General features: G+C 44.9%; 1 protein-coding gene across 1 annotated transcript in view; it reads left to right on the top strand.

Annotated features, from left to right (window-relative positions):
• The window catches only part of dop1b (DOP1 leucine zipper like protein B), a 162,401-nt gene that overhangs the window by 84,247 nt on the left and 58,315 nt on the right, over nucleotides 1–19,839 (top strand). Inside the window, exons 13-18 of the mRNA XM_070893826.1 lie at nucleotides 3,945–4,166; nucleotides 5,647–6,292; nucleotides 7,069–7,340; nucleotides 9,734–9,886; nucleotides 16,734–16,834; nucleotides 19,198–19,388. Coding sequence (XP_070749927.1) covers nucleotides 3,945–4,166; nucleotides 5,647–6,292; nucleotides 7,069–7,340; nucleotides 9,734–9,886; nucleotides 16,734–16,834; nucleotides 19,198–19,388 — 1,585 coding nt within the window. The remainder of the gene's footprint in view (nucleotides 1–3,944; nucleotides 4,167–5,646; nucleotides 6,293–7,068; nucleotides 7,341–9,733; nucleotides 9,887–16,733; nucleotides 16,835–19,197; nucleotides 19,389–19,839) is intronic.

Genomic DNA, 19,839 nt, shown 5'->3' on the forward strand with positions numbered 1-19,839 from the left:
ACAGAAACAGGCCATTCAGCCCAACCAGACCATGCCAGCGTTTATGCTCCACTCGAGCTTCCCCTCGTCTTTCTATCAGCATAACCCTCTATTCCCTTCTCCCTCATATGCTTGTCTAGCTTCCCCTTAATTGCAACTATAATCACTTCAACAATTCCCTGTGGTAACAAGTTCCACATTCTCACCACACTCTGGATAAAAAAAGTTACTTCTGAATTCCCTATTGGATTTCTTGGTGACTATCTTATATTGATGGCCTCTAGTTATGCTGTTCCCCACAAGTGGAAACATTTTCTCTGTATCCACTCTATCAAAATCTTTCATAATTTTAACGACCTCTATTAGGTCGCCCCTCAGCCTCCTTTTTTGAAGAGAACAGAGACCCAGCCAGTTCATCCTCTCCTGATATGTTATATCCTCGCATTTCTGGTATCATCCTTGTAAATCCCTTCTCCAATGCCTCTACATCCTTTGTATAATATGTACGCAGTATTCTAAGAACATAAGAAATAGGAACAGGAGTCGACCATTTGGCCCCTTGAGCCTGCTCCGCCATTCAATAAGATCATGGCTGATCTGATCCTGGCCTCAACTCCTTCCCCGCCCGCTCCCCATAACCCTTGACTCCCTTATCTTTCAAAAATCTGTATCTCCAGCTTAAATATATTCAAAGACCTCCACAACTCTCGTAGATAGAGAATTCCAAAGATTCACAACCCTCAGAGAAGAAATTCCTCCTCATTTCCTTTTTAAATGGGCGACCCCTTATTCTGAAATATGCCCCCTAGTTCGAGATTCCCACATCAGGGGATAAATCCTCTCTGCATCTACCCTATCAAACCCCTTCAGAATCTTATACGTTTCAATACGATCACCTCTCATTCTTCTAAACTCCAATGAGTATAGGCTCAACCTTTCTTCATATGACAACCCCTTCATCTCAGGACTCAACCTCGTGAACCTTCTCTAAACTGCCTCCAGTGCAAGTATATCCTTCCTTAAGTAAGGAGACCAAAACTGTATATACTACTCTGTGTGGTCTTACCAACACCCTGTATATTTGTAGCAGGACTTCCCTACTTTTATACTCCATTCCCCTTGCAATAAAGACCAACATTCCATTTGCCTTCCTAATTACTTACTGTACCTGCATGCTAACTTTTTGTGTTGTATGTACAAGGATTCACAGATTCCTCTGTACCACCACATTTTGTAATCTCTCCCCATTTAAATAATTTACTTTTTTATTTTTCCACATTATATTCTATCTGCCAAATTTTTGCCCACTCACTTAGCCTATCTATATCCCTTTGTAGCTTCTTTGCGTCCCCCTCACAACTTGCTTTCCCACCTATCTTTTGTATCATCAGCAAATTTGGCTACATTAGATGCGGTACCTTCATCCAAGTCATTAATATAAATTGTAAATAGTTGAGGCCCCAGCACTGATTCCTGTGGCACCCCACTAGTTACAGTTTGGCAACCTGAAAACGACCCATTTATCCCAACTCTTTGCTTTCTGTTAGTTAGCCAATCATCTCTCCATGCTAATATATTGCCCCGAACCCCGCGAGATCTTATGTTGTGCAGCAACCTTTTACGTGGCACCTTAGCAAATGCTTTCTGGAAATCCAAATACACCACAACTACTGGTTCCCCTTTATCCACCCTACTCGTTACATCCTCAAAAAAAAAACTCTAGCAAATTTGTCAAATATGGTTTCCTTTTCATAAAACCATGCTGACTTTGCTTGACTGCATTTTGATTTTCTAAATGACCTGCTATTACTTCCTTAATGATGGACTCCAGCATTTTCCCAATGACATGTTAGGCTAACTGGTCTATAGTTTCCTGCTTTCTGTCTCCTTCCTTTCTTAAATAGGGATGTTACATTCATGGTTTTCCAATCCGCTGGGACCTTCCCAGAATCCAGGGAATTTTGGTAGATTACAACCAATGCAGCCACCTCTTAAAACCCTAGGATGCAGGCCATTAGGTCGACTGAACCAGCAGTTGATAACTATTCCTTCTATGGCGCATCCACCCCAGGAGGTGATAGTTCAGAATGAAATGCATGCAACAATTACTGTTGGACAGATGCCAGTTGAGAAGTAATGTATGTGGGTTGGAGGGGAGGGGAGGGGTGGGGTGGAGTGGGGTGGGGTGAGTGTTTTCCAAAACTAAGGGGAGAAAAATGAAGTGAACAAAAGTGAAGATTTAATTCAGAAGAAATTGATGATACCAAACACAGTAAAGAAGGGGAATAAATGATATCTCGGGGGGGAAAAATCTGCTGTAGTGAAGAAATGATGCAGGGTGTGTTCCTTTGAAACTGCTTGCGTGAATTGTGCATGATTTTCATCACATCACCTTCCTCAGCCACATACCTCTGACTAATGCCCTACTCTGTTATGCAATGATTTGGGTGGATGTATTTATCGCAATGTGCTTGATAATACATTAAAGTTAATGTGATGGAATGTGTGTTTCTCAACAGTGCCTTTACTTTTCTTCGTTATGTGTATGTGGAACTTTTTGAGGTCTGGATCATCAGATTACAGTGCCTGCTGGTCTTGGTCCAGTACATTTGCCAAACAAAAATAGCAATTTTGATTGCTGAAAATAGAATTGAAGAAATGTCCAGACATTTCCATTATTCTCAGATTCGACTGCATTGTAACTTTGTTGTGATGGTGCTGGGATGCTACTGCAGTCCTTGAAGGGTTAATGCAACATTAACAGTTTTTGTGTGTCACTGGTTCTGGTTCCTGGGAAATTCTGTGCTCAAGACAGTAACTCAACATTAACTGGCTCAATGGTAATGGCATTGTTAAAAATGTGGCAAAAAGTACGTTCTTTGCATTTAGCTGCTTCTATTCTACAAATAAATTTTTATGCACCATCTATTTTTGAATATTCAATTCTTAAACCAGGGACAGACAGGTTTTATTTCTTCTTCACCGCCCCCCCCCCCCGCCCTTTTTTTGGGGTTGTGCTCAGCTTACTGTCTCCCTCCCCATGGAAATAACTTTAAAAGAACTTACCAATGGGGATTGTGGGCAAACTAGATACATTTACATAAATGTTGCCAATAAAACTATTGCATATAATTCTGTCTTTCTGTTTACTTGCACTGATTTACTCCATGGACCTGTCTTCAGAAGGTATGAGCAGTCGGTTATCTTTCTACCCTTTTATGAGCATGAAAACTCTCGCGATGGAGAATAATAGATCATTAAAAAGAGAAAATGTGGATTGGGGAGAGCTATAGTTCGAAAGAGACTCACATTTATATTCACCTTTCACAACCACCAGATGTCTCAAAGCCAATAAAGTACTTTTGGAGTGTGGTCACTTGTTGTAATATGGGAAACGTGGCAGCCAGTTTCCACACAGTAACTCCCACAAACAGCAATGTGATGACCAGAAAAACTGTTTTTGTTATGTTGTTTTGAGGGATAAATATTGGCCAGGACACCGGTGATAACTCCAGTGCTCTTCTTCAAAATAGTACCATAGGATCTTTTATGCCCATCTGAGAGGGCAGACGTTGCCTCGGTTTAACGTCTCGTCTAAAAGACGGCACCTCCAACAGTGCAGCACTCCCTCAGCACTGCACTGAAGTTTTGAGGACTAAGACTTTAGCTCTTGTCTGATTTGCCATTTGTTATGTGCATGATATATAGTGTATTTTGTATGTGTAACCGGGGGTGGGTTGGTGGGGTGGGGTGAAGCAGATCCGTGTTGAATCATGGGGATGAGTGCAAGTAAATATTCTGGAGTTTAGCTTGAATTATGTTTGGAGATAAAGGTGCATTTCTCACAAACTCCCAGTCCTATATATGTGTTGGGTATAACCCATGTTATAGATGTTGCTGGCTAAAATGTATTATGTTCACTTCTGCGGTAAATTTTAATGCAATCTGTTCACCATTGTCCTCAGGAGCTGTATTCTGAAATTCAGACCCAGTATCTTCCACAAATGCTCTGTCACATCGTTCAATGTTTGATGGAACACATGGAAAGCCTGACTCTGCAAGAGCTGACGCAGAGTCTGAAGACGGGCTATAAGTTACTCGGCAAAATTCAGTTGCCTGCAGCATTTATGGACACTGATGCACAGAGCGAACGAGAAGTTGAACTGGAAAATGGAAGACAAGCTGAAGTAAGGTTGTTATGGTGGGGGGGGTGGGGTGGGGAGTGGTGTAGGCAGCACTACATTTGGTATTTGCCCTTGGGTTATGGACAGAAAAAGAAAAGATCCATTTGATGTTCCTGCTCACTATTAGTATTTAATGACCGCTCAAAATGAACATTCGTGGTGGTTGTGTGAGGAATTGTGGATTCGACTTATGAAGTTGAATAGCCATCAAACGCTCGTTACTTGAACAGTGACAGTTAAGGTGAGGTATGGGAAGCCACATAGAATAGTGCTCCATAGAACCATTGGAGTTTATGGCACAGAAGGAGCACTTTGCTAAAGCAATCCAAATCTCATCCCATTGCTCTGCTCTCTTCCTGTAATCCAGTTTCAGCCTCTGCTTCAAATGTTTATCCACTTTTCTCTTAAAGGTTGCAATGACTTCTCCCTTAAATACTCCGTGTGATTCACACCCCCAACAACCCTCAGTGCAAATACATTTCCCTTAATGCCTCTCCTCTCTGCCTTTTAATGAGAAATTGAAATTAATATTCCCTGTATTAGAGTATCCTAGAAACTCCTTCCCCCAGAGGAAGGAGCTTCCCCAAGAATCTTAATCATAGCAATTTTGGCACAGAAGGAGGCCGTTCGGCCCATCATGTCTGCCAGCCAAAAAAGAGCTATCCAGCCTAATCGCACTTTCCAGATCTTGGCCCGTAACCCTGTAGGTTACGGCACTTCAAGTGCATTTTAAATGCGATGAGGGTTTCTGCCATACCACCCTTTTCAGGCAGTAAGATCCAGACCCCCACCACCGCTCTTGGTATAAACGTATAACTTTCTTATCTACGTGCTTCCACTTGACCATTTACAGTCAGGGTCACCTTTCTAATGTATGCTTTCACAGCTCTACCTCTCTATCACTTCTCTAGACCTCTCTCCTGCTTACATGCCATCACACAGCTTGTCCTGCATCAAGCCTTGGAGGAGTCGTATCTTCCTCCAACTCAATATTTAAGTGTGTAATGTAAAAGAACAAACTTGCAATTATATAGCACCTTGGATGTCCCAAAGGATTTTGCAGCCAATGAAATACTTTGGAAGTGTAGTCACTATTGAAACGTAGGGAAATGTGTAATCTAACCTACATAGAGTGCAAAAAAAATCATTCTTCTGCAGAACTCATCAGGTAGACTTTTTGTATTTTAACAAACCTTTGAGTGTATATTTGGTTAATGCTGTTAGTTGGATGTGAAGTTAACATTCAAGTATGAACTTGGGTGAAAATATTTTTGGATGATTTTCATGTTTTTTAAAAAAAATAGAGATTCCCCCCCCCTTCCCCACGAGTTCCTTTTCTATAAACCATGCTATTCCTAATCAATCTGTTGTGCTGAATTTAAGTTCACAGTACATTAAAGGCTCTAGATGAATGCAAGCCTTGTATTTTGACAAAACACCCTGATAACCAATGTTTATTAATGGTGCACTTTCACACTTTCAGAGTCCCTTACGGGAGGAAACTAGTGAAACCATGTCTGACGCAGAGCACAGTCCAGAAGAGGGAGCTGATGCAATCTTCCCTCCTTTGCGATCTGAAGACAGTGGAATTGGATTAAGTGTGATGGTGTTGGAGAGGTCCCAGGACCACAGCAACCCCCGAGTATCTTCTGACAATACCAGCGTGTGGAAGAGCAGAGGAAGCATCCAAGCATCGGTGCAGAATATACAGCAGCTCCTCGCACACTTCACCTTAAAATACATCTTTGGGACAAATTGTCAGGCACAGGGAGTCGTGGGAGAGGATGACAAAATGGGCGTCAAGGGTGGAAGGACCTGGGACAAGAAGCAGATCACCGTGCCACAGTTTAAACAAATGCTGTCTGAGTTCTTCACGGTTCGCGTGCCAACGTTAAAACAGAAGAAACGGCAGCGAAGTTTCTTCATGCAGAGCGACGCTGAGAAGTGTGTGAAGGGCGAAGAGGATTGGGACGTAGATCACATGCTGCAGGAAGTGGACGAAGTGACGGAAGATTGCAGAATGGCATTTGCCGCCACCTGTCAGCTTCTGCTGGAGTGCAGCAGCTTTCCAGTGTATCTGTCTTTCAAGGAGATTGAAACATTTTACTTGTCTGCATGCCAAGATGTTGGTAAGCTCGTGTGTGTAGTACTTTTTGCTTTGAGGATGAATTTCCCCCTTCTCCATTTTCTGCCCCCCTCCAATTGCACCACTTCTCAAAGCATTGATTCTGGGGCACCGGTCCCATGCTAAGATGCCCTTTCTTCATGTTTGACTGAGTGTTGCCAGGTTAAAGAAAGAAAGGGATTTGCATTTCTATGGCGCTTTTCATGACCACCGGAAGTGCTATAGCACTTTACAGCCAATTAAGTACTTTTTGAAATGTAATTACTGCAGTAATGTAGGAAACTTGACTCTGCTGATGTAAAGGCCAAGTCTAGTCCTGTCCTAGTCCACTTCCCAGGAGCGGTCACGAGTTAATGATCAAGAGTGGAAACCCTGGCTGATATTCTTCCCTTTGGCCTAGCATACTGAAGCCGATTGTAGTATCCCCACTCCCTCCCTGGCAATCCGAGCAGGAATCAAACCAGGTACATGGTATAGCAACCAAATCCACCTTTACTCGGTCATTATGTGGCCCCTTTCAATGTTTTATTAGCTTCTCCCTTTTTGGACTACTTGAGCTGCAAGTCATCTTCAACAATTTGAGCTGATCTTGTCCCTTACCATTGAAACTGAAACGATTGAGATTTTGATCCAAGGATAACTCTCCATCCTACTGCCGCTGTTATTCTGTTTTGGCACAATTAATATTCTTTAGGTCGCTGGTGTACTAAAGCAATGTTCTGTCAGTCAGCTTTTTTTATTAATGAGATGTGCACATCTGCCTGTGCTTGAATCCTTCAGGCGATGGTGACGGTAACCTTCCTCTCTGGCTGAAGTCACTGATGACTCTGTCTTGCTGCATCAGCGATTGCCATGTGCAAAACGTAGCAATATCCACCTTGCTGGAAATCATCAATCACTCTCAGTCATTGGCACTCGTCATGGAAGACAAAGTCAAGCGTTACAGAAGTTCTGAATACAGAGCATTCCTTGGGAAGTTGCAGATGATGACTGTGCCGCCCATTACACCAGCAACATTGAAGCTTATTGCCGAGAGAACCAATTTTTATCAGGTACATTAATTGGGCGATGTTATTTTGCATATTTATGCAGGGATTTTGCTCAGTTGTAACAAGATTGTGTAAAATCTTTACTAGTTCACTGTACAACAATAGACTTTGGTCCTTCCAAAATTGGAAATAAAAATAGAAAATGCTGGAAATACTCAGCGGGTCAGGCAGCATCTGTGGAGTGAGAAACAGTTAACGTTTCAGGTCAATGAACCTTCGTCAAAATTTCCAAAATTGGGTTATCCCTAGAAATAATCTTTTGAGCGACATAACACTGGGGTGAAGGACTAAGTACAGTCTGTCAATGAGTGGTAATGGGGGGGAGCAATTTGAGATGCTGAACGAAGTGCGTTATGCTATATTTTTTTTTCTACAGATTATTCGTACCAAAAAATGGTTAATAGGCATAGTTACAAAACTGCCTTGCTGTAAGCTTACTTTTGAGACGTTCTTGAACAGTTGAGAGACTAGAGAAAGTAGCTGGAAAATGCTTGGGAACCTTATGATGTATGTGTGCACAACATGAGGGTGGGGGAGCCCTACTTGCAGATCACAGCAAAGGAGCCCTGTGTGTGAATGCCGGGAGGTGGTAGGATCAGTCTAAACATAATTTTTTTCCCCTCGAAAGATGATGGAAAGTCATCACTCCTTCCACACATGGAGAGCACTTAACAAATGGATCAAACATGTGTTGATTCCAGTCCACGGCACTGTTACGCCACACGCATGCACACACCACATTCATAAGAACATAAGAAATAGGAGCAGGAGTAGGCCATTTGTCCCCTCGCATCTGCTCTGCCATTCAATAAGATCATGGCTGATCTGATCTTGAACTCAACTCTACTTTCCTGCCCACTTCCCATAACCCTTGACTCCCTTATCGTTCAAAAATCTGTATCTCCACCTTAAATATATACCTCCTTGTATTCTCTTATCTGACCCCACCTAATACCGTACTATTTCTTACTCTAGTGCTCTCCGTCTCTCCCAATCTTTTGTGCACCATGTTTCTCCTTTCTAATGCTACATCTTGGTGCCCGTCTCCCTTTAATATACCACCCAGTCTAATCCCACTCTTTCTCCCCCCCCACCACTCCCCATACCCTTTAATATCCCACCCAGTCTAATTCCACTCTCCTCCTCACTCCCCATATCCTTCAATTCCCCATCACACTTTGTTGATAACACTCCTACTGTCGGGCCCAAATTTGGCCAGTATAGATTTCTGGTGCCTTCACCAGAGATGCGGCGCTTTTGTAGAACTCCAAGGGCGCCAAAAATCTCCGGGCCGAGTTTGGCCGCACCCCAGCCTCCTCCATGGTGGTGTGTCGTGGCAAATGGATTCGGGGGCGGAGCCAGGTCCCAGCGCTGAAAACAGTGCAGGGACTTCTGCACATGCGCTCTAGAGTATGCACGCATGCGCAGTAGCTCCTAGCCCCCAGAATCTGTGTGTGTGTGTTGCAGGCTGTGTGGGAGGGGCTGACGCTTGCTGCCCCTATCCCGGGCTGAGTGGCCTGCCGCGCAGGCCAGCCGCTGCCTTCCCACGCTGAGGGCTACAAGAGACAGGTTGGTGAGGGGCAAGAGTTTTGATCCGGCAGGGGGGGGGGAAAGAAAAGAATCTTCAAAGATTTTCAAGTACTTTAATATCTAGCTATCTCTACTAAAAATATACTCCGTTTAATCAGTCTGATAGCATCTACACCCTGTCCAGTCTCGCTGCTTGGGATTTTTTTTTAAAACTAGCATTCCTATCGTGACACTTGTCATTTGGAGGCTCCCTGTGCTGATCTCTTAATTCACTGCAGGGTTTTTCAGAACGTACAAAAGTGGCCACTTTCTCTGGTCTAACTTAGTTTGGAGTAAGTTTTAGCTGGCTAAACTTGCTTAAATGGTCAAAACAGGTGTAAGTGGCTGGTACTGCCCCCTTTTGGAAAAAAAAACTGAACTTAAAAAAAAACCTAACTAACTCACTTACACTAGAGCAACTTAAATGGGGAGAATTGCGATTTTTAAGTTGCTCCAAAAAAATCTAATTGCTCCAAAAAAAACGGAGCAACTCCTGGGGAAACTAGGACCCGTAAAACTGCGTCTCTTTCAAACCATTGTGAACAATACTGTGGTACATGTATATAAAATCTTGATTTACTATGGTCACCTGCTGTGCTGTAATATTTTGTGATTCACTGGAGGCATTCAGCCCATTGTACTAATGCTGCCTTTCTTAAAATATCTATCTATTTAGTCACATTGCTCTCTGTCCTTGTAGATTGGGGAGCCTTAATACTGCAAGGTCATCTTGTGAATGTGTACTTTTTAAATGTGTATTTAGCTACTGGATAAATGTTATGGTTTGTATTTTACAAATATATCTATATTAACTTTCTTAAAAACAGAGGGTTGCACATGTGCTATGGAACCAGCTGAATAAGGAGAGCAGGGAGCACCACATCACCTGCGTGGAACTCTTCTATAAATTGCACTGCCTTGCCCCGTCTCCCAACATTTGCGAGGACATTATTTGCCAGGCCTTGCTCCACAAGAATAAAGTAGGTTTCTTTTTTATCTCATTAATGATTATTGTTTCGTTCACCTCATACACAATGAATAAATATACCACATTTTCAGTAGGTACTGTTATTAAAAATTAAAAATGCGTCACATTGTTTTTTCTAAACCTGAATGTTAACCTAGTAGTTCTGTTTATGTAGTTCAGAGGCTGCTTCTTACAGTACAATAGATTCTGATGTTGTGTTCCTTGACCTGCTACGAATGGCGCAATTTTTTTTTTTTTTACATTTCATTTCTGTCTGATTCGAAGCTTAATGTCATTATTCCAAAGAAATTTGGAATGTTGGTTGACAGTAAATTATTTACTGGAGAATGAATAGTGAACTTCAAATTTTATCCTCCGTTCTATTTGCTTCCTTAAATCTTGCAATATTAAATGTCGAGTTCACAGGAAACCTTTCATTGTCGCTGGGTCAAAATCCTGGAACTCTCTCCTTAACAGCGCTGTGGGAGTACCTTCACCATACGGACTGCAGCGGTTCAAGGCAGTGGCTCACCACCACTTTCTCGAGGGCAATTAGGGATGGGCAATAAATGCCGGCTTTGCCAGCGACGACCACATCCTGTGAATACATTTTTTGTTAAAGGATGGGAGGGGCTGCTGGTTGGGTCTCGAGTGACTCGTCCAATTGCTCCTGTTCAGCAAAGCAAACATGTTTCGCCATTGGTTCATTTATTCGACCAGAAAAGCACGGAAGTATATATTTTTTGCTTGTGTTTGTCTAGATTATTTGGTGCGGTTTCTGTTTGTTTTACTTCCTACTTTTATCAGATACTGATGAACTCATTTCTTGCACAGATACATTTGTATTTCAAAGTCTGGCACTGAGTTTGTGCTAGGAATTGCAACACAGACTTTCAGATTACTGATTCATATCTTTAAACCTACCTTGGATTTTCGTTTTTTAAGAAATAAGATTTCTTAGCTCTTAATGGGCCTGAAATGTCTCATTACATAAAAGCAGAAGATTGTTTTTCTTCATAATTAATCATCAGCTAATATAACCCAGGGAACATTCAACCTTGAAATGCATCTTTTAAAATATGGTTTAATTAACAAGTTGTTATTTAAGGGGAAAATCTCAAAACTATAACCTTGTGTACTGATGCATTTTCTAGCCTCTTGATTATCCTCAGTTTTAATCACTCCACCCTTGGCGGCCGTGCCTTCAGCTGCCGAGGTCTTAAGCTCTGGAATTTCTTCCCTAAACCTCTCCACCTCCCTTTCCTCTTTTTAAGATGCGACTTAAAACCTATCTCTTTGATCAAGGTTTTGGTCACCTGTCCAAACATCTTATGTGGCTTGGTGATTAATCTTGTTTGTTAACACGCCTGTGAAGTGCCTTGGGACATTTTAATATGTTAAAGGCGCTAGATAAATGTAAGTTATTATTATAGACTGTACTTCCTTACTCATATAATGGGACCTATTGTGTTCCTAACACAGATGAGGCTGCACACAGAAAGGTTAAAGTAACAGTGACCTCAGTCTTTATTAAGACACCCCCGAGTGAGGAACAGGCCTTAGGGGCTGGATTATATACAGTGCTCCCAAGGGATGCTGGGACTTCAGGGGATGAGCTCCCTGGTGGCGGAACATGGGAGTGCATGCTTTACAGATATACAACATCACCTGCTTCCCCCCCCCCCCCACAAAAGTCAGTGAAAACTATTTTACAAGGTGAGGCGGTCGGGAGCCTTTCTTTCCCTGGTGGACCACTTGGGTACAAATTCTGTTCTGGTGTGTTGGCTATGCCCTCGCTGGGCTGGCGTGTTGTTGGCCCTGCAGGGCTGCTGGGTGAGCCTGGCCTTGCTGGGCTGTTGGGCATGATGGGTTTGATTTCCTGTTCCGGTGTGGTGTCGTTGATCCTCTGGGTGTGTGTTGTGGGCTCGAAAAAGGTGGTGTCTGCTGTGGGTTGTTCAGGGCAGTCTGTGAACCGCAGCCTCGTTTGGTCCAGGTGCTTTCTGCAAATTTGTCCATTGTCTAGTTTGACTACAAACACCCTACTCCCTTCTTTAGCTATCACCGTGCCCGTGATCCACTTGTGACCATGTCCATAGTTTAGCACATACACAGGGTCATTCAGATCAATTTCCCGTGACACAGTGGCGCGCCCATCGTTTACATTTTATTGCTGCCGCCTGCTCTCTCCCTGATCATGCAGGTTGGGGTGAACCAGCAAGAGTCTGGTTTTCAGTGTCCTTTTCATGAGTAGCTCAGCTGGGGGCAGCCCTGTGAGCGAGTAGGGTCTTGTGCAGTAGCTGAGCAGTACTCTGGACAGGCGGATTTGGAGTGAGCCTTCTGTGACTCGTTTAAGGCTCTGTTTGATTGTTTAAACAGCCCGCTCTGCCTGCCCATTGGAGGCTGGTTTAAACGGGGCTGAGGTGACATGTTTGATCGCATGGCGGGTCATGAATTCTTTAAATTCCGCACTGGTGAAACATGGTCTGTTGTCACTAACCAGTATGTCAGGCAGGCCATGGGTGGCAAATGTGGCCCTCAGGCTTTCAATGGTGGCGGTGCTTCCCTACATTATTTCACATTCAATCCATTTTGAAAAAGCATCCACCACCGCCAGGAACATTTTACTGAGAAATGGGCCCGCATAGTCGACATGGATCCTCGACCAGGGTCTGGAGGGCCAGGACCACAAACTTAGTGGTGCCTCTCTGGGCGCGTTGCTCAACTGAGCACACATGTTGCATTGCCGCACACAGGACTCTAAATCAGAGTTGATACAGGGCCACCACACGTGGGATCTGGCTATCGCTTTCATCATTACTTTACCCGGGTGTGTGCTGTGGAGATCCGAGATGAACGTCTCCCTGCCGTTTTTTGGTAGCACTATGCGGTTACCTCACAACAGGCAGTCTGCGTGAATGGACAACTCGTCCTTTCGCCGCTGGAATGGCTTGATTAGCTCTTGCTTTGATGCTGGCCCAACTCCCATGCCGTACAATTTTTTTTACTAGTGACAGCAGAGGATCTTGGCTGGTCCAAGTCCTAATCTGGCGGGCTATGACAGGTGATTTATCATTTTCAAACGCTTCCATGACCAACAAGTCTGCGGGCTGCGCCACCATCAACAAGTTTGTAGGCTGCGCCATTTCCGCCCCTGTGGTGGGCAATGGTAGCCGACTGAGAGCATCCGCACAGTTCTCGGTGCCTGGCCTGTGGCGGATGGTATAGTTATACGCTGATGGCGCGAGTGCCTACCTTTGTATGCGGGCTGAGGCATTAATATTTATCCCCTTGTTTTCAGTGAACAGGGATGTGAGGGGCTTCTGATCAGTTTCCAGCTCAAGTTTGAGGCCAAACAAGTACTGATGCATTTTCTTTACCCCGAACACACATGCTAATGCCTCTTTCTCAATCATGCTGTAGGCCCTCTCAGCCTTAGACAAGCTTCTGGAAGCAGAGGCGACAGGTTGCAACTTCCCCGCAACGTTGGCTTGTTGTAATACACACTCGACTCTGTACGACGACATGTCACATGCTAACACAAGTCTTTTACATGGATTATACAATACAAGCAGCTTGTTGGAGCATAAAATGTTTCTGGCTTTCTCAAAAGCAAATACTTGTTTTTTTCCCCATACCAGGTTCTCACTTTTGTGCAATAACACATGTAGGGGCTCTAAGAGCGTGCTTAACCCCGGTAGGAATTTACCAAAATAGTTGACGAGTCCCAGGAACGACCGCAGCTCCGTGACGTTCTGTGGCCTGGGTGGGTTCCTGATAGACTCTGTCTTGGTGTCTGTGGGCTGAATGCCGTCCGTGATCTTTCTCCCCAAAAACTCCACTTCTGTTGCCATGAAGTCACATTTTGACCTCTTCAGCCACAGCCCTATGCGATCCAGTCGCTGGAGGACCTCCTCCAGGTTTTGTAGTTGCTCGGCAGTGTCCCGACCCGTGATCAATATGCCGTCCCGAAAGACCACCGTGTGTGGTACCGACTTGAGTAGGCTCTCCATGTTTCTCTGGAAGATCGCTGCAGCCGACCGAATTCCAAACCGGCATCTGTTGTAGATGAACAGTCCCTTGTGCGTGTTGATGCAGGTGAGGCCCTTCGAAGACTGCTCCAGCTCCTGCGTCATGTCGGCCGAAGTCAGGTCGAGCTTGGTGAACATCTTGCCTCCTGCCAGCGTCGCAAATAGGTCGTCTGCCTTAGATAGCGGGTATTGGTCCTGTCGCGAGAAACGATTAATAGTTACTTTATCATCACCGCAAATCCTGACCGTGCCATCACTTTTGAGTACTGGAACAATTGGGCTGGCCCACTCACTGAATTCCACTGAGGAGATGATGCCCTCGCGTTGCAGCCTGTCCAGCTCGATTTCCACTCGCTCCCTCATCATGTGAGGTACTGCTCACGCCTTGTGGTGAATGGGTCACGCCTCTGGGACCAAGTGGATCCGCCCCGGAAAAGTTTCCAATGCCAAACTCAAAAAGGGAAGGAAATTTGTTAAGAACCTGGGTACATGAGGCTTCATCAACATGTGATAGCGCTCGGATGTCATCCCAGTTCCAGCGGATTTTGCCCTGCCAGCTCCTTCCAAGCAGTGTGGGGCCATCGCCTGGGACAATCCAGAGTGGCAGTTCGTGCACCGTGCCCTCGTAGGTGACCTTGACCATGGCGCTACCCAGGACAGTGATAAGCTCTTTGGTGTACGTTCTCAGTTTCGTGTGGATGGGGCTCAGGGCTGGTCTGAATGCCTTGTTGCACCACAGTCTCAAACATCTTTTTACTCGTGATGGATTGGCTAGCGCCAGTGTCCAGTTCCATGGCTATGGGTAAGCCATTCAATTTTACGCTTAGCATTATACGTGGACATTTCTTCAAATGTGTGCACCCCGTGTACTTCAGCATCTGTCTCCTCTCTGAGGCTCGAAATTGCTTTGATCCACCATGGACCGATCTTCCTCCGCCATGTGGTGGTTAGCAGGTTTTGCAGAGCTTGCAGCTCGTTTGCAAGCTCGTTGGAGGTGCCCCATTGTTCCACAGCTCTTGCAAACATACCCTTTGAAGCGGCATGAATAGGCCGAATGGAAGCTTCCACAACGGCAACAAGGTGTGAATTGCCTTGCATTCATCCTTTGTTGCGGACTCTGAGTCATCTGAGGCCTGCTGGCAGTTGCAGACTCGTGGGTTCTGCCCGCAAACACAGTTCCAGTTAATTTATGAACATTGCTAGCACTTGTGTGCTGAGAGATTTGCTTGGTGTTATCACTGGAGGACATAAATGCCTGTGCTATCGCAGGCCTTATTGAGGGTCGGTGTCTCTGCAGTCAAAAGTTTTCATAGGCTGGTCTCGTGGCCAATGCCCAGTACAAAAACGTCTCTGAGCATTTGCTCAAGGTAGCCATCAAACTCACATTGTCCTGCAAGTCGCCTTAGCTCGGCGACATAGCTCACCTTCCTGACCTTCAGATCACTGGCACGTGTAGAACCGATACCTCACCATCAGCACGCTCTCCCTCGGGTTAAGATGCTCCCGACCCAGTGTACACAGCCCCTCATACGACTTAACTGTGGGTTTCATCGGACCCAGAAGATTCTTCATGAGGCTGTAGGTCGGTGTCCCGCAGACTGAGGAGGACCGCTCTCCTTTTTGCAGCGCTTCCTTCTCCGTCCAGCTCGAGGGCTACAAAGTACTGGTCTAGCCGTTCAACATAGGCTTCCCAGTCCTCACCCGCTGAGAACTTCTCCAGGATGCCCACAGTTTGCTGCATCTTTGTGTTGGATTCGTATTCTCATTGCCAGTTATTGTGTTCCTAACACAGATGAGGCTGCACACAGGGAGGTTAAAGTAACAGTGACCTCAGTCTTTATTAAGACACTCCAGAGTGAGGAACAGGCCTTAGGGGGCCGGCTTATATACAGTGCTCCCAAGGGATGCTGGGATCCCTTGGGACTGCAGGGGATGAGCTCCATTGTGGTGGAACATGGGAGTGCATGCTTTAAAGATATACAACAGAACCCATTAACACATCCTCTGTATTCAATTACAAATGAAGGCATGGGAAGACGAGCTAATCGCACATCACAGAGCAGTGAGATACAGATTTGTGAATTCCTGTTTTGAGGTCCTCATTCTGGTAGTGGAGAGTGGATGTTGGCCGTTTCTCCACAAGGAGGAAGGCTAGTGTGCTTCATATTCCCTGTTTCCCACTCTAATGAAAGCAAGGTTCCTTTTTTTTGTTATTTTAAAAAAGCGTATTTTAATTTCTCATCACTTTCACATCAAACGTCTGACCCAGTCCTAGGCCTTTACCCATTCCTTTCTGAAACCAGGCAGCGCATTTCAAACTTCTTCCCTCTCTTGATGTGGGGTGAATCCTTCAATTAAAATCAGGCCTCAGTCAAGACTTATTCCTGAAGTATCAGAAATGAAACTTATTTTGCTTGTGACTATAAGCCAAAAGCTCACAGATAAAATGCGAACGAGGCCCACTTTTGCTCGGGCTCTTGTTTCTGTCGCAGCAGTGCCGAGTTTAGGCCCAAAAAGTGACCTAGATGAAATTCTAGCCGGTTGAGTGTTCTGGAAAACTATAACCAGAGGGGAACAAAATTTTCTTTTCAGATCATGGTTGTACTACACAAACCGTGTTCTTCACACGTCTAATCTTTTTCCACTATCAGAATCTTTACTTCAGATTTGGCAATGCATTCTGCAGAAGGCAGAATCAGATGTTTCACATGTTTGGAAGCTGAGCTGCTGGCAGCTTTGAAGTCTCAAGTGGAAATGGAATCTAAATGCTTCTGTTATTAAGCAAAGCTAACCCATTCGCCATTGCTTATATTTGCTTTATTTTTCTCACAGGGAATCCGATTGGAAATGCTCTTTAGGTTCTCTGTATTGTGGCATTTTACCCGGGATATTCAAGGCAACAGAACATCTTTCTGCACTCGTTCATTTGATAGGTAATGCTATAATCTAGAAAATTCAAAGAAAGTAAGTTTCTTTTTTAAAAGGGAAAAGAGTGCGCTGTAAAGACAGTTGACAGCTTTGCATCAACATCCAGGTAATAAAAAGGGGGAGTCTCAAGCAGTAATGAGGTGGGTGGGGATGCTACAGTTGGATTTGGTGGCTCTGGAGTGGAAGATTGGCCACAGTTCCCGCTCCTCCTCACTAACTTGTGATTCATACTGGTAAACATATTGTGTATGGATGTCCAGTAAGGACAGGATTGGGATCAGTTGTGATTGGTCAAATAGTCTGCCAAAAGTCACTGTGTAGGGTTGATGACATTGGAAGCATGCTCCGGCAAGAGTAAGCACCTTCATGACAGGCAGGGAAGAAAAACTGGTTGGGAAAAATAGCGCAAAACAGAGGGCTGGATTTTCGGTCTGCTGCTGCCCCTGTTAACGTCTCAGAGGGGCGGCAATGAGAGTGGTAAGTACTTCCGGGCAGGCAGCCAGCTTCAAGCGCCCCGTCAGGACATTCCGTGCCGGTTTCGAGGGGGCGTGGCGCATTACCGCCCGGAAGTGGCGAGCCGATGTGCAACGCCCCTGGTTGCGACACCGGCTTGATTTTTGGCTGCTGCCTGACCCATAGCACTCCATGGAGCACCGTGTTGGGAATGTCTGGAAGCTGGAGTTCCGAGCTTTCGCGGCTGTAGTGAGGTAAGTAATGTCTACCTCGGGCAAGTGTAATTGTTTTTTGTTTTTTGTGATTTATGTTGTGGAGGCGTGGGTTATTTATTGGGAATGTTTCTGGTGGGGTTTTTTTCAGGGTTTCTTTGCCCCCTGGGTCCCTCTTATGGTGCTCTGAGGCCGGCTGTTTAGCTCGCATTTTCGCTTGATCAGCTGGTCTAGCGCCCTAAGAGGTGTGCAATGCCTCCCTTCGTGCTCCGCTCTAAACTCGGGGCCCAGCTGATGAATTTTACAGCGGCAGACGCAAACCATTTGCAGGAGCAAAATTATCCACTCCGCCCGGGACAACAACACAACAGAGACTGGACTGAATCTCTCCCTCCCCCACCCAAAAGAACTCTTAATGTTTCAGGTTGTAGATTGTGTGGATGGCACCTGAGTATATGTCCGACCACTTCGGTGCAATATAGTTGCAAGCCTAATGGGCTGAATTTCAGATATATTTCAGGATTAAGTTTTGACTTGAGACCCGATTTTAAGCAAGGGATTTGCACCACATCGAGAAAGGGGAAAAAAATGTAAAGGGCAGCTTTTGTTTGAGTAGAGTGGGTGTATGTCACGGACTGGGTCAGATGCTTGAGGTGAGCGTGATTTTCAAGAAAAATACTCTTTTATGAAATAGAGTGAATCTTGCTTTCATCAAAGGGGAGGGAAGGAACGTGAAGCAAACCCTTTGCCTAACTGAGCGGCTCTATTCTTCTGACGATGGAACTCCGGTTTGGCTGTAATGACACATGAACATGCCATTATGATTTCATCCTGCAATTTTTTCCCACCCAATAGAGGCATCTAGTGTGTTTGTGCACTCCATCATCATCATCATCATCATCATCATAGGCAGTCCCTCGGAATCGAGGAAGATTTGCTTCCACTCTTAACAGGAGTTCTTAGGTGGCTGAACAGTTCAATACGAGAACCACAGACTCTGTCACAGGTGGGGCAGATAGTTGTTGAGGGAAAGGGTGGGTGGGACTGGTTTTCCGCACGCTCTTTCTGCTGCCTGCGCTTGTTTTCTGCATATGCTTGGCAATGATCTCGAGGTGCTCAGCGCCCTCCCAGACTACCTCTCCCTTGATTGTCTGATTTTTTTTTTTTTTGCCTATCAAAAAATTGCCCTTGCATAGCATTTGATAGGTATTTGTGAGGGAAAGACATACCTTGCATCTATACAGCAATTTTAATAACCTCAGGACATCTGAAAGTGCTTTTCAACTAATGAATTGCTTTGAAGTGTCATTGCTGTGGATTTGTTGGGCAAACACAGCAGCCAAGATTCACACAGCAAGGTTTTCCTTAGTACTGCTATGAAGTAGTTCTCCGATTATGTTCTCTGATCCTGGAGTGGGACTTGAAGCCACAACCGTCTGGCTCATGGGGGAGTGCTGCCACTGAGACACTTGGTTCAATGGCAGTACCGTTATTAGGAGTTCAGGTAGTGACTAATTGTGTAGTCAGAGGTTGGTTTTGAAGAGGCGTTTGGAGGTGGGGAGAGTTACAAGATCAAAGTTCAAGCTTGCTTTTGATATTCTGAAGGTTATTTCCTGATCTGCACATCACCTGATGAAAATTGTGTAAAAGCAGTGCAAATGATTTCTGCAATCTAATATTGTCTGTTTAATCCCTGTGTTCAGGTGCCTGTTTGTGGTGTTGGACAGCCTGAACTGTTCAGATGGAGCGATTGGTGCAGCAGTGCAGGGTTGGCTTGTCCGTGCCCTGTCCTTGAATGATGTGGCTCGAATTCTGGAGCCAGTCTTCCTCCTGCTTCTCCACCCAAAGACACAACGCACCTCCATTCAGTGCCTGAAAAAGAAAGTAATGGGAGGTAATACCAAATACTACATGGGTGGTGTTCAGTATGGAAGAACTGCACAAGACTGAGTACTGTGAGCTAAAACTGATGTGACCTTAGTCTCTTTTTAATACAACTCCAAAGTGCCTAAGCAGCATGGCAGACAACCTTTTATACTCCCTTGCATGAGGTGTGCAGGTGACCCTTGGGCCTCCAACAGTTGTGCCCTCTGGTGGCAAGCCTTACACAGTTACAATGTTTACGTACATAACAGGTGGGGTGGGTGAAAACCACATCATCTCACCAAATTAATGTAAAGTTTACTGGAGAATGAGTTATACCAGTTCGTGAGACTCTGTCTTACTTCATCAGGGATGACCTGATCGAGGTCTTCATAATTATGAAAGGGTAGACATGGAGAAGATGTTTACAATTGCGATTGCGACCAGAATTGGGGGCTATAAATGCAAGATAGTCATTAATA

This window comes from Pristiophorus japonicus, chromosome 11 (assembly GCF_044704955.1).
Source record: "Pristiophorus japonicus isolate sPriJap1 chromosome 11, sPriJap1.hap1, whole genome shotgun sequence".
Classification (NCBI taxonomy): domain Eukaryota; kingdom Metazoa; phylum Chordata; class Chondrichthyes; family Pristiophoridae; genus Pristiophorus; species Pristiophorus japonicus.